Below are 12722 nucleotides of genomic sequence, written 5' to 3'. Positions count from 1 at the left end.
GTTGGTGTGTTGCCTGCCAGGTGCCAGGGTGCGTGATGTCCTGCCAGGTGCCAGGGTGCGTGATGTCTCGGATCGTGTTTTCGGGATCCTTAAGGGGCAGGGGGGAGCAGCCCGAAGTCATGGTCCACATAGGTTCCAACGACATAGGTAGGAAAAGGGATAGGGATGTAAGGCTGGAATTCAGGGAGCTAGGGTGGAAACATAGATCTAGGACAAACAGAGTTATTATCTCTGAGTTGTTACCCGTGCCACGTGATAGCGAGACGAGGAATAGGGAGAGAGAGCTGAACATGTGGTATTTCTGGATAATTAGGGCTCATTCTGGAATCGGTGGGACCTCTACAAATGGAATGGTCTACACCTGGACCAGAGGGGTACCAATATCCTGGGGGGGGGAAATTTGCTTATGCTCTTTGGGAGGGTTTAAACTAGTTCAGCAGGGGCTTGGGAACCTGAATTGTAGCTCCAGTATACAGGAGGTTGAGAGTAGTGAGGTCATGAGTAAGGTTTCAAAGTTGCAGGAGTGTACCGGCAGGCAGGAAGGTGGTTTAAAGTGTGTCTTCTTCAATGCCAGGAGCATCCGGAATAAGGTGGGTGAACTTGCGGCATGGGTTGGTACCTGGGACTTCGATGTTGTGGCCATTTCGGAGACATGGATAGAGCAGGGACAGGAATGGTTGTTGCAGGTGCCAGGGTTTAGATATTTCAGTAATCTCAGGGAAGGTGGTAAAAGAGGGGGAGGGGTGGCATTGTTAGTCAAGAACAGTATTAAAGTGGCAGTAATGACGTTTGATGAGGAGTCGTCTACTGAGGTAGTATGGGCTGAGGTTAGAAACAGGAAAGGAGAGGTCACCCTGTTAGGGGTTTTCTATAGACCTCCGAAAAGTTCCAGCGATGTAGAGGAAAGGATTGCAAAGATGATTCTGGATAGGAGCGAAAACACCAGGGTAGTTGTTATGGGGGACTTTAACTTTCCAAATATTGACTGGAAACGCTATAGTTCGAGTACTTTAGGTGGGTCCGTTTTTGTCCAATGTGTGCAGGAGGGTTTCCTGACACAGTATGTAGATAGGCCAACGAGAGGCGAGGCCATATTGGATTTCGTACTGGGTAATGAACCAGGACAGGTGTTAAATTTGGAGGTAGGTGAGCACTTTGGTGATAGTGACCACAATTCGATTATGTTTACTTTAGTGATGGAAAGGGATAGGTATATACCGCAGGGCAAGAGTTATATCTGGGGGAAAGGCAATTATGATGGGATGAGGCAAGACATAGGATGCATCAGATGGAGAGGAAAACTGCAGGGGATGGGCACAATGGAAATGTGGAGCTTGTTCAAGGAATAGCTACTGCGTGTCCTTGATAAGTAAGTACCTGTCAGGCAGGGAGGAAGTGGTCGAGCAAAGGAACCGTGGTTTACTAAAGCAGTCGAAACACTTGTCAAGAGGAAGAAGGAGGCTTATGTAAAGATGAGACATGAAGGTTCAGTTAGGGTACTCGAGAGTTACAAGTTAGCTAGGAAGGACCTAAAGAGAGAGCTAAGAAGAGCCAGGAGGGGATACGAGAAGTCTTTGGCAGGTAGGATCAAGGATAACCCTAAAGCTTTCTATAGATATGTCAGGAATAAACGAATGACTAGGGTAGGAATAGGGCCAGTCAAGGACAGTAGTGGGAAGTTGTGCTTGAAGTCCGAAGAGATAGGAGAGGTGCTAAATGAATATTTTTCGTCAGTATTTACACAGGAAAAAGACAATGTTGTCGAGGAGAATACTGAGATTCAGGCTACTAGACTAGAAGGGCTGGAGGTTCATAAGGAGGAGGTGTTAGCAATTCTGGAAAGTGTGAAAATAGATAAGTCCCCTGGGCCGGATGGGATTTATCCGAGGATTCTCTGGGAAGCGAGGGAGGATTGCTGAGCCTTTGGCTTTGATCTTTAAGTCATCTTTGTCTACAGGAATAGTGCCAGAAGACTGGAGGATGGCAAATGTTATTCCCTTGTTCAAGAGGGTAAGTAGAGACAACCCAGGTAACTATAGACCAGTGAGCCTTACTTCTGTTGTGGGCAAAATCTTGGAAAGGTTTATAAGAGATAGGATGTATAATCATCTGGAAAGGAATAATTTGATTAGAGATAGTCAACACGGTTTTGTGAAGGGTAGGTCGTGCCTCACAAACCTTATTGAGTTCTTTGAGAAGGTGACCAACAGATGGATGAGGGTAAAGCAGTTGATATGGTGTATATGGATTTCAGTAAAGCGTTTGATAAGATTCCCCACGATAGGCCACTGCAGAAAATACGGAGGCATGGGATTCAAGGTGATTTAGCAGTTTGGATCAGAAATTGGCTAGCTGGAAGAAGACAAAGGGTGGTGGTTGATGGGAAATGTTCAGACTGGAGTCCAGTTACTAGTGGTGTACCACAAGGATCTGTTTTGGGGACACTGCTGTTTGTCATTTTTATAAATGACCTGGAGGAGGGCGTAGAAGGATGGGTGAGTAAATTTGCAGATGACACTAAAGTCCGTGGAGTTGTGGACAGTGCGGAAGGATGTTACAAGTTACAGAGGGTCATAGATAAGCTGCAGCGCTGGGCTGAGAGGTGGCAAATGGAGTTTAATGCAGAAAAGTGTGAGGTGATTCATTTTGGAAGGAATAACAGGAAGACAGAGTACTGCGCTAATGGTAAGATTCTTGGCAGTGTGGATGAGCAGAGAGATCTCGGTGTCCATGTACATAGATCCCTGAAAGTTGCCACCCAGGTTGAGAGGGTTGTTAAGAAGGCGTACGGTGTGTTAGCTTTTATTGGTAGAGGGATTGAGTTTCGGAGCCATGAGGTCATGTTGCAGCTGTACAAAACTCTGGTGCGGCCGCATTTGGAGTATTGCGTGCAAGTCTGGTCGCCGCATTATAGGAAGGATGTGGAAGCATTGGAAAGGGTACAGAGGAGATTTACCAGAATGTTGCCTGGTATGGAGGGAAGATCTTATGAGGAAAGGCTGAGGGACTTGAGGCTGTTTTCGTTGGAGAGAAGAAGGTTAACAGGTGACTTAATTGAGGCATACAAGATGATCAGAGGATTGGATAGGGTGGACAGTGAGAGCCTTTTTCCTCGGATGGTGATGTCTAGCACGAGGGGACATAGCTTTAAATTGAGGGGCGATAGATATAAGACAGATGTCAGAGGTAGGTTCTTTATTCAGAGAGTAGTAAGGGCGTGGAATGCCCTGCCCCTGCAACAGTAGTGGACTCGCCAACACTATGGGCATTCAAATGGTCATTGGATAGACATATGGATGATAAGGGAATAGTGTAGATGGGCTTTAGAGTGGTTTCACAGGTCGGCACAACATCGAGGGCCGAAGGGCCTGTACTGCGCTGTAATCTTCTATGTTCTATAGGAGGGCTAGTGTTGCCTAATCTGTGTGGGTACTACTGGGCTGCCAATGTGACGATGATACGCAAGTGGGTAATGGAGGGGGAGGGGGCAGCGTGGAAGAGGCTGGAGATGGCTTCCTGTGTGGGTTTGAGCCTGAGAGCGCTGGTGACGGCACCGCTGCCGCTTCCGCCAACAAGGTACACCACGAGTCCAGTGGTGGCGGCGACCCTCAAAATTTGGGGGCAGTGGAGATGCCACAGGGGGGAGGCAGAGGCTTCGGTGCGGTCCCCGATCCGAGAGAACTATCGGTTTGTCCCGGGGAGAATGGATGGGGGGTTCTTGAGCTGGCACAGGGCAGGTATTAGTTGGATGGGGGACCTGTTTATAGACGGGATGTTTGCGAGCCTTGGGGCATTGGAAGAAAGATTCGGGCTCCCCCCTGGAAATGCCTTCAGGTACATGCAGGTAAGGGCGTTTGTAAGACGGCAGGTGAGGGAATTTCCGCTGCTGCCAGCACGTAGGATCCAGGATAGGGTGCTCTCGGGGGTGTGGGTTGGAGAAGGCAAGGTCTCGGCGATCTACCAGGAGATGCAGGAGGAGGAGGAAGCCTCGGTGGAGGATCTGAAAGGTAAATGGAAGGAGGAGCTGGGGGAGGAGATAGACGAGGGTACGTGGGGAGACACCCTGGGTAGGGTAAATTCTTCCTCCTCTTGCGCCAGGCTTAGCCTGATACAATTTAAGGTTCTGCACAGGGCGCACATGACTGGGGCAAGGTTGAGTCGGTTTTTTGGAGTGGAGGACAGGTATGTGAGATGTTCGGGGAGCCCAGCAAATCATGCCCACATGTTTTGGCGTGCCCAGCGCTGGATGGGTTCTGAAGGGGCGTTGCGAGGACGGTGTCTAAGGTGGTGAACACCCGGGTTAAGCCGAGTTGGGGGCAGGAGGCGAAAGAGGCCGGTATTCTGGCCTTTGCGTCCCTGGTAGCCCGGCGGACGATTCTGCTGCAGTGGAAGGATGCGAAGCCTGGATCAGCGACATGGCAGGGTTCATTAAATTGGAGAGGGTAAAATTTGCCTTAAGAGGATCTGTGCAAGGGTTCTTCAGGTGGTGGCAACCGTTCCTTGACTTTCTAGCGGAGCGTTAGGAGGTGGTCAGCAGCAGCAGCAACCCGGTGGGGGGGGGCGGGAGGGGGGGTACTTTGTGTTTACTACTGTGTTTATTATCGTTTAATGGGGGGCTTGTATATTGGGGGAATACGTGACATAGCAATAAGATGTTTATTTATGTGTTCTTTGTTTTTTCTTATTTCTGTTTGTTGAAAATATGTAAAAATTTGAATAAAAATATTTTTAAAAAAAAGAAAATTAAGTTTGCCTTAAGGGGGGGGGGGTCGATGGGAGGGTTCGCCCGGAGATGTAAACCGTTCATTGACTTCTTCCAGGACAGCTAAGACAGCGGGGAATTGGTAGTGGGGGGGAGGGAGGGGGTGGGGGGTGGGAGGGGGTTGGGGTTAACACGAAAAGGTGGAGGCAGAGAGGGTGGGGGGCATGGCAGGGAGGGCGGGTTGTGGTTGTTGGTTACTTATTTAGTTATGATGTGATCTCCTGTTTGTTTTCTTTTTGACCTTGGTTTGATGTTTATTTGTAAATGCCTTAATAAAAAGATTTTTCAAAAAATGTCAATCGTTAGACCTCAACTGGAATACTGTGTACAATTCTGGGCGGCACACGAGAGAAAGGATGCAAACGCATTGGAGAGAGTGCAGAAGAGGTTTCCAAGAATAATTCCAGGGGTAAGAAACTTCAGATATGAGGATAGATTAGAGAGGTTTTCACTGTTCTTGGAGAGAAGGCGGCTAAGAGATTTAAAATTCTGCCCAATATATTTCATAATGTATCTAAACAAATATTTCTCATTGCCTTTTTTGCTACTGCCTTCTGTTGTTTATTTTCTTCATCTGCCTGTTGCTTTTTCCTTTCTTCTTCTTTCTTCTTGTTATACGTTTCTTTAAGCATACCTTTCTTCTTTGCCTTCCAGGCCTCAAATGAAGCCATTGCTTCTTTTTTGCTTTCAATCTTCTCCTTTTAAAAGAAACAAAGCAACCCAAAGTTATAACTTTCAGAATATTTTTAAAAAATGTAATACATTTTTTAATAGTTGCAAATTATTTCAAACATGATTTCCCAACCAACATTCCCTATGAAAACTGGCCTTCATAAGAACCCCTGAATATTAAGATACTGCATTTTCTATTTATTTTCCATCCAAGTTTTTTTCCTTATGTCTCTTCTCATTCAGGACAAAACTTATTCTGTGATGCATTTCCAGGACATCTTGTGTGGCAGCAGCCTTTCAGGCTTTTTTTGCCTTTGGTAACAAAAGGTAATTGAGCTGAAATTGTAACTCAATGGGCACAATCCAACAGCCACACTGCACCTGAAAAGCAGCTTGTTGTGGCACAACGTGGCCGATAAAAGCCGGGTGACCCTGCTCCTGAGATCTACCCAGCTCGCAACACCTTGTGAGAGCCATCACTCTTTAGTAAATCTGCATATTAGAGCGAGACAGTTTGTATCACTAATGTGCAGATTCCCAAGGCACCTGAGGGACCAGTTGGAACTGCACTCGTGGGGGTCTCCCAAGGTACCAGAGGCCCCCAGCTGCATACCCTTTGGACATGGTGGTACTCTGGCTCTGCTGGTGCCACCTGGGTGCCAGTCTGGCACTGCCAAGGTGGCACTGAAGTTGGATAATTAAAATAATTTGATGTTAAGATGAGCATTAACAGCATTGAAGTAGACAAATGTAGTTATGAGCATTAAGAACTTTAAAAAGTACACAACAGTAGAGCTCTTTCTCAGCATGGTGGGAAATTTAGTTCATACGATAGGCATGATGGAATCCTTGATCAAGGATAGTTCCAGATGCAGCTAGTCCAGCAGTTATACCAATAACATCTTTCACAGACAAACAGGACAAGAAGGAGATACGGAGAAACTGCAGTAGGAAGAGATGGGAGGTGCAGAAGTCTTTGGAGTGTATGTCACTTTTAAACTGGTACTCAGTTGCGGATATGCTGGGAGTGACAACATCTTGAAGAAGTGTAGTGTAGATCATGGTGTCACTCAGCAGGAACAGCGCAGGGAATAGAAAAGCAGTTGTTTTAGGATATTCCATAGTTCGGGGCAGATAGGCAGTTTCCACGCCTGAAAAGGCAAAAAGGAAAAAAAAACAAAATCCATTTGTTTCTCTTCCATATCCTCTTGTTTGTGTTCTGCTTTTTTTATAAAGGACAAAAGGCTGGACTGATAAAATGGCCACAGCTTATCACATGATGGTAGTTCTAGAAGAATTTTTTTTTTAAATTTAGAGTACCCAATTCATTTTTTCCAATAAAGGGGCAATTTATCGAGACCAATTTACCTAGCCTGCACATTTTTGGGTTGTGGGGGCAAAACCCAAACCCACGGGAGAATGTGCAAACTCCACACGGACAGTGACCCAGAGCCGGGATTGAACCTGGGACCTCGGCGCCGTGAGGCAGCAGGGCTAACCCACTGCGCCACCATGCTGCCCTTCTAGAAGAATGATAGAAGAATAAAACAATAGCCCGAGAACCCCAGTGCTAAGAGGGATCAGCTAACTCTTATAGCGCAATTTAAACCCTTCTCCATACCAGAGCAGGCAATCATCCTACACCATTGAGATGGCAGAATGACAATAACAAAGAGCAAGAGAGGACCGGGCAAAATCAAACCTTGATGCTCAGTCTAGGGTCTCCCATCCAAAATCAAGAGCAAGTGCATGGGCCAAGAGCAACAGATTGCACTTCCACAATCCCATCCCCAGACAAAGGACAAAACAGATTACCAAACCACCAGTACCGCACTCAGTAGGACAACAGGATTTCTTGGGGCCAGGAACGAAAACGAATATAAACTGATCCAACTCGGTGAACATGGGGGAGACCCACTCCAGGGCAGGAGGGCCGTCAGAGTGACCCCAAAACTGGGAAGCATTCAGGGAGGGAGGGAGGGCCAACACTCCATCTTCCATACCGGGATTTGAGAACCCCCCCCTCCCAAAACCAAGACCAGTCAAAAGAAGAAAGGATTAGGCTACCCAAAAACAAACATAGCACTGTAACTGAATGTCCATGTCAGCAAGGCCAACAACTAACACCACCGTGGCTAGCCCTCACAGGCACCAGTATAAAGAGAGAAGTAGAACCAACACCCCCAAAAACTTTCAAAGTCAAAGGAAACATGAAGAACAAGAAAACCCCTCAGATCCACAAACCACCTCCGTATTTATTATCTCGGCAAGAACCGCCAATCAACCGTCAAGTGGGCCCATGCAACTCCTCAGAAGAATAAGGACAATTACTGGACACACCCTTCGGACCCTTCCCCAACTTTCACCTCTCCGGATGCAGACCTACCCAAACCAGACTCCCCCACTACACCCTCAAGGCAGGAACTCCCATCCAATGAGAAACAGGGTACTAACAATGATGCTGAGCCTGGCCTAGCCCAACATCGCCACAATGAAAAAAGAAGGATTGGAGAATTGGCTCCAAGGACTCCCTTGGCACGCAATCCCGATACCTCTCGAAAACAAAACCTATTCAGTCCAATACAGAACACACCTCCCGGTAAAACCATCAAATACACACCAATACTTTATGCCCGAAGAGGATAAAAGAGAAAAAAAACCCCATTGGGAGGAACCACCCAAACACGCCACCTACCACCAGATAAAGGATATTCAGACCAACCTCATTCACAAGAGCTCCGATAGTAGTAGAACTGACAAAATTGAGACCCACATCAGGAAATGCTCCCCAAAGGGGAGTCTAACAAACCCCAATTCTCAACAGGGGAATACACGGTCTGCCGGGCTTGAAGAAGCACAAGCGCAGCCCAAAGTTTAAAACAAAACTCCCTCAAACACAGTGAGAACAAATCTAACCTTACCACCCATATCCCCCCAAGGATCTATTAGGATAAAGAAATTATGCACAAATCCCAAACTCAATATTCAGCTTAACATGATAAAGCCTTATTAAATCAGGATAACCAATGGTGCAGGACAGTCCCACCCAAAACATTTACAACCCTGCAAACTGATGAATAGACAACATTAACAGACACCACATGATCATCAGGGTGCAAAGTCCAGGATAACAACTGAGAAGTGAGGCAGTCATCAGGATAAAGAACAGTCCACTGGACAGCACTCTTCAGGATCTTCCAAAGATTCTGGCGAATGGAGCACGAATCTCATTACTTCTAACATGTCATCTCGACTGGTCAACTACCTAGGCTGCGGGGATCTGTATAGGTCTGAGCCCCCGGAGGGTGGGGGGGGGGGATGCGACGATTCTTGGACCAACTGAGGTTCCCGAGGGTGGAGGAGTAGCAGGTGGCTGGTTTGGGGGTGCCGATTGGGCTGGAGGAGCTGGTTAAAGGATTGGGGAGCATGCAGACGGGGAAGGCCCCGGGACCGGACAGGTTCCCGGTTGAATTTTACAGAAAGTATGTGGAACCTGCTGGGCCCGTTGCTGGTGAGAACTTTCAATGAGGCGAGGAAGGAGGGGACCCTGCCCCCGACAATGTCCCGGGTGCTGATCTCGTTGATTTTGAAGCGGGATAAGGATCCATTGCAATGTGGATCGTATAGGCCGATTTTGCTCCTCAATGTAGTTGCTAAGTTGTTGGCGAAGGTGCTGGCTACGAGGATTGAGGATTGTGTCCCGGGGGTGATCCATGAGGACCAGACGGGGTTTGTGAAGGGCAGGCAGTTAAACACGAATGTGCGGAGGCTCTTAAATGTGATCATGATGCCCTCGGTGGAGGGGGAATGGAGGTAGTGGCGGCTATGGACGCAGAGAAGGCCTTTGATCGGGTGGAGTGGGAGTACCTCTGGGAAGTGCTGGGGAGGTTTGGGTTCGGGGAAGGGTTCATAAGATGTGTCAGGCTGTTATATAGGGCCCCAGTGGTGAGTGTGGCTACGAACCGGCGGAGGTCGGAGTACTTTAAGTTTACCGCGGCACGAGGCAGGGGTGTCCCCTATCCCCCTTGTTGTTTGCACTGACAATTGAGCCACTGGCCATGGCACTGAGGGAGTCTAGGAACTGGAGGGGATTGGTCCGGTGGCGGGGGGGGGGGGGGGGGGGGGGAGGAACACCAGGTGTTGTTATATGCTGATGACCTGTTGTTATATGTTGCAGACCCAGTGGAGGGGATGGCGGAGGTTATGTGGATCCTGAGGGAGGCAAATTGTGAACAAATAATGAAAGGAAGGGACAGAGCATGTAAATGTCATATTACACCAGGGAATCATACAAGAGTAGGGAATCATACAAGAGTAGGTAATCTTTTAGTGGGATAAACTTTGTATCTGAATGCATGTAGGATTAGGAATAAAATTAATGATTTCATACGCAAATAAAGACAAAGGGGCATGATTTGGTGGCGATCGCTGAGACATGATTACACGAAGATCAGGTCTGGGAGTTGAATATCCAAGAATACTCAGTGTTTTGGAAGGACAGACAGAAAGGACAAGGAGGTGGTGTAGCTTTGTTAGTAAAGGAAGGATCAGTGCTGTAGTTGGAAATGATATTGGCACTGGAGATCAAGAGGTGGAATCAGTTTGGGTAGAAATAAGAAATAGCAAAGGAAAGAAGTCCCTGGTGGGAGTAATCTAGAAGTCCCCTAATAGTAGTTCCACAGTAGGACACAGTATGTGACGACTAGGGGAGTGTGGCGACTAGGGGATTTCCATAGTAACTTCATTGCACTGTTAATGTAAACCTACTTGTGACACTAATAAACATTATTATTAATCAAATTAGCAAGGGTAGCCTCGAGGGAGAGTTCAGAGAGTTTATAAGTGATTGTTTCTTTGAACAATATGTGGTCAAACCAATCAAGGAGCAGGCTATTTTGGATTTAGTATTGTGTAATGAGATGGAATTAGTTAATTATCTTGTAGTGAATGATCCTCCAGGGAAGAGTGATCATCGCATGCTTGAATTTCAATATCAGTTTGAGGGCAATAAAATTGAGTCCCACACTAGTGTTCTAGGGCTAAACCAAGGTAATTACATAAGCATGAGGACAGATTTGGCCCTCTGGGACTGGGCAGAGAGACTAAAAGTTAGGACAATTGATGAACAGTGGCAGACATTGAAGGAGTTATTCAATTCCTCCCAACTAAAATATAATCCAGAGAGGAAGAAAGATTGTACGAAGGGGAAAATGCATCCATGGCTAAGAAAGGAGGTTAAAAATAACATAAAGGCACAAACTAACGCATATCATATTGCAAAGGTCAGTGGCAGGCTGGAGGATTGAGAAACTTTTAAAGACAAACAAAAGATGACTAAAAAAAGCTATAAAAAGATCCAAGGTAAATTATTAAAGAAATCAGTGCAAAATATAAAAAAGGATAACAAAAGATTCTATAAGTATATAAAAAGAAGAGTGCAGCTAAAGTCAATGTTGGTCTCTTAGGAGATGGAACTGGGGAGTTAATAATGGGAACACAGAAATGACAGAGACACTAAATCAATATTTTGCCTCGGTTTTCATGGTGGAGAACACTAGATCCATCCCAATAGTAACAAGTAATGCAGAGGTTGTTGAAAAGGAGGAACTTAAAACAATCGCTATCACTAGGGAAAAAGTACTGAGCAAACTATTGGGATTGAAGGCAGACAAGTCCCCAAGGCCTGGTGGCCAACCACCTTGCATCTTAATGGATGTGACAACAAAGAGAGTAAAGGCATTGGTTATAATATCCCCAAATTCTCTGGATTCTGGAAGGGATCCTGATATGTCAGTCCTGCCATCCCAGGAATCAATCTGATAAACATTTGCTGCACTCCCTCTAGAACAAGAACATCCTTTCTCAGATAAGGAGACCAAAACTGCACACAATATTTCAGGTGTAACCTCACCAAGACATTATAATTGCAGCAAGACATCCCTGCTCCTGTACTTGAATTCTCTTGCAATGAAGGCAGCATACTATTTGCCTTCTTTACCGCCTGCTGTACCTGAATGCTTACTTTCAGTGACTGGTGTATGAAGACACCCAGGTCTCTTTGCACATTCCCCTCTCCTAATTTATGGCCATTCAGATAATAGTCTACCTTTAAGTTTTTGCTACCAAAGTGCATAACCTCGCATTTATCCAAATTATACTGCTTCTGCCATTCATTTGCCACTCACTTAACTTGTTAAAATCACACATAAGAATCTCCGCATCCTCCTCACAATTCACCCTCCCACCCAACTTGGTGTCATCTGAAAATTTGGAGATATTATATTTTGTTCCCTCATCTAAATCATTAATATACACTGTGAATAGCCCAGCACCGATCCTTGCGGTACCCCACTAGTCACTGCCTGGCAATTTGAAAAAGACCAGTTAATTCCTACCCTTTGTTTCCTGTCTGCCAACCAGTTTTCTATCCATCTCAATACACTACCCTTAATTGGTGGCACGGTAGAACAGTGGTTATCACTGTTGCTTCACAGTGCCAGGATCCCAAGTTCGATTCCCGGCTTGGGTCACTGTTCATGCGGAGCCTGCACGTTCTCCCCGTGTCTGCGTGGGTTTCCTCCGGGTGCTCTGGTTTCCTCCCACAAGTCCCGAAAGATGTGCTGTTGGGTAATTTGGAAATTCTGAATTCTCCCTCCGTGTACCCGAACAGGTGCTGGAATGTGGCGACTGAGGGCTTTTCACGGTACCTTCATTGCAGTATTAATGTAAGCCTATTTGTGACATTAAAGATTGTTATTATTATCCCTTGCGCTTTAATTTTACATGCTGATCTCTTATGCAGAACTTTGTCGAAAGCCTTCTGAAAGTCCAAATATACCACATCCACTGGCTCCCCCTCGTCAGCTCTACTAGTTACATCCTCGAAGAATTCCAATAGATTTGTCAAGCATGATTTTCCCTTCATAAATCTATGTTGACTCTGTCCGATCTCCCACTGTTTTCTAAGTGCTCAGCTATAAAATATTTGAGAATGGATTCTGGAATTTTCCTGAGTACTGGCGTCAGGCTTACTGGTCTATAATTCCCTGTTTTCTCTCTACCTCCCTTTTTATATAGTGGAGTTACATTCGCTACCCTCCAATCTGCAGGAACTGTTTGGAGCCCATAGAATCCTGGAAGATGACCATCAATGCATCCATTATTTCTGGAGCCAAATCCTTATGTGCTCTGAGATGTAGGTTATCAGGCCCTGGGGATTTATCAGCCTTCCATCCCATCAATGTACCCAACACCATTTCTCTATGAATATTGATCTCCTTCAGTTATT

At 46.2% G+C, this 12722-nt stretch overlaps 1 protein-coding gene across 3 annotated transcripts in view; it reads right to left on the bottom strand.

Moving 5' to 3' along the window:
* LOC140408515 (uncharacterized) overlaps positions 1 to 12722 on the bottom strand; it is a 164970-nt gene that overhangs the window by 38117 nt on the left and 114131 nt on the right. For all 3 annotated transcript variants that reach the window (XM_072495804.1, XM_072495801.1, XM_072495802.1), the window contains one exon: positions 5299 to 5460. In XM_072495804.1, the coding sequence (XP_072351905.1) occupies positions 5299 to 5460 (162 nt within the window). The remainder of the gene's footprint in view (positions 1 to 5298; positions 5461 to 12722) is intronic.

This window comes from Scyliorhinus torazame, chromosome 3 (genome assembly GCF_047496885.1).
Source record: "Scyliorhinus torazame isolate Kashiwa2021f chromosome 3, sScyTor2.1, whole genome shotgun sequence".
NCBI classification, from domain to species: Eukaryota; Metazoa; Chordata; class Chondrichthyes; order Carcharhiniformes; family Scyliorhinidae; genus Scyliorhinus; species Scyliorhinus torazame.
This window is presented reverse-complemented; position numbering and strand designations above follow the sequence as displayed.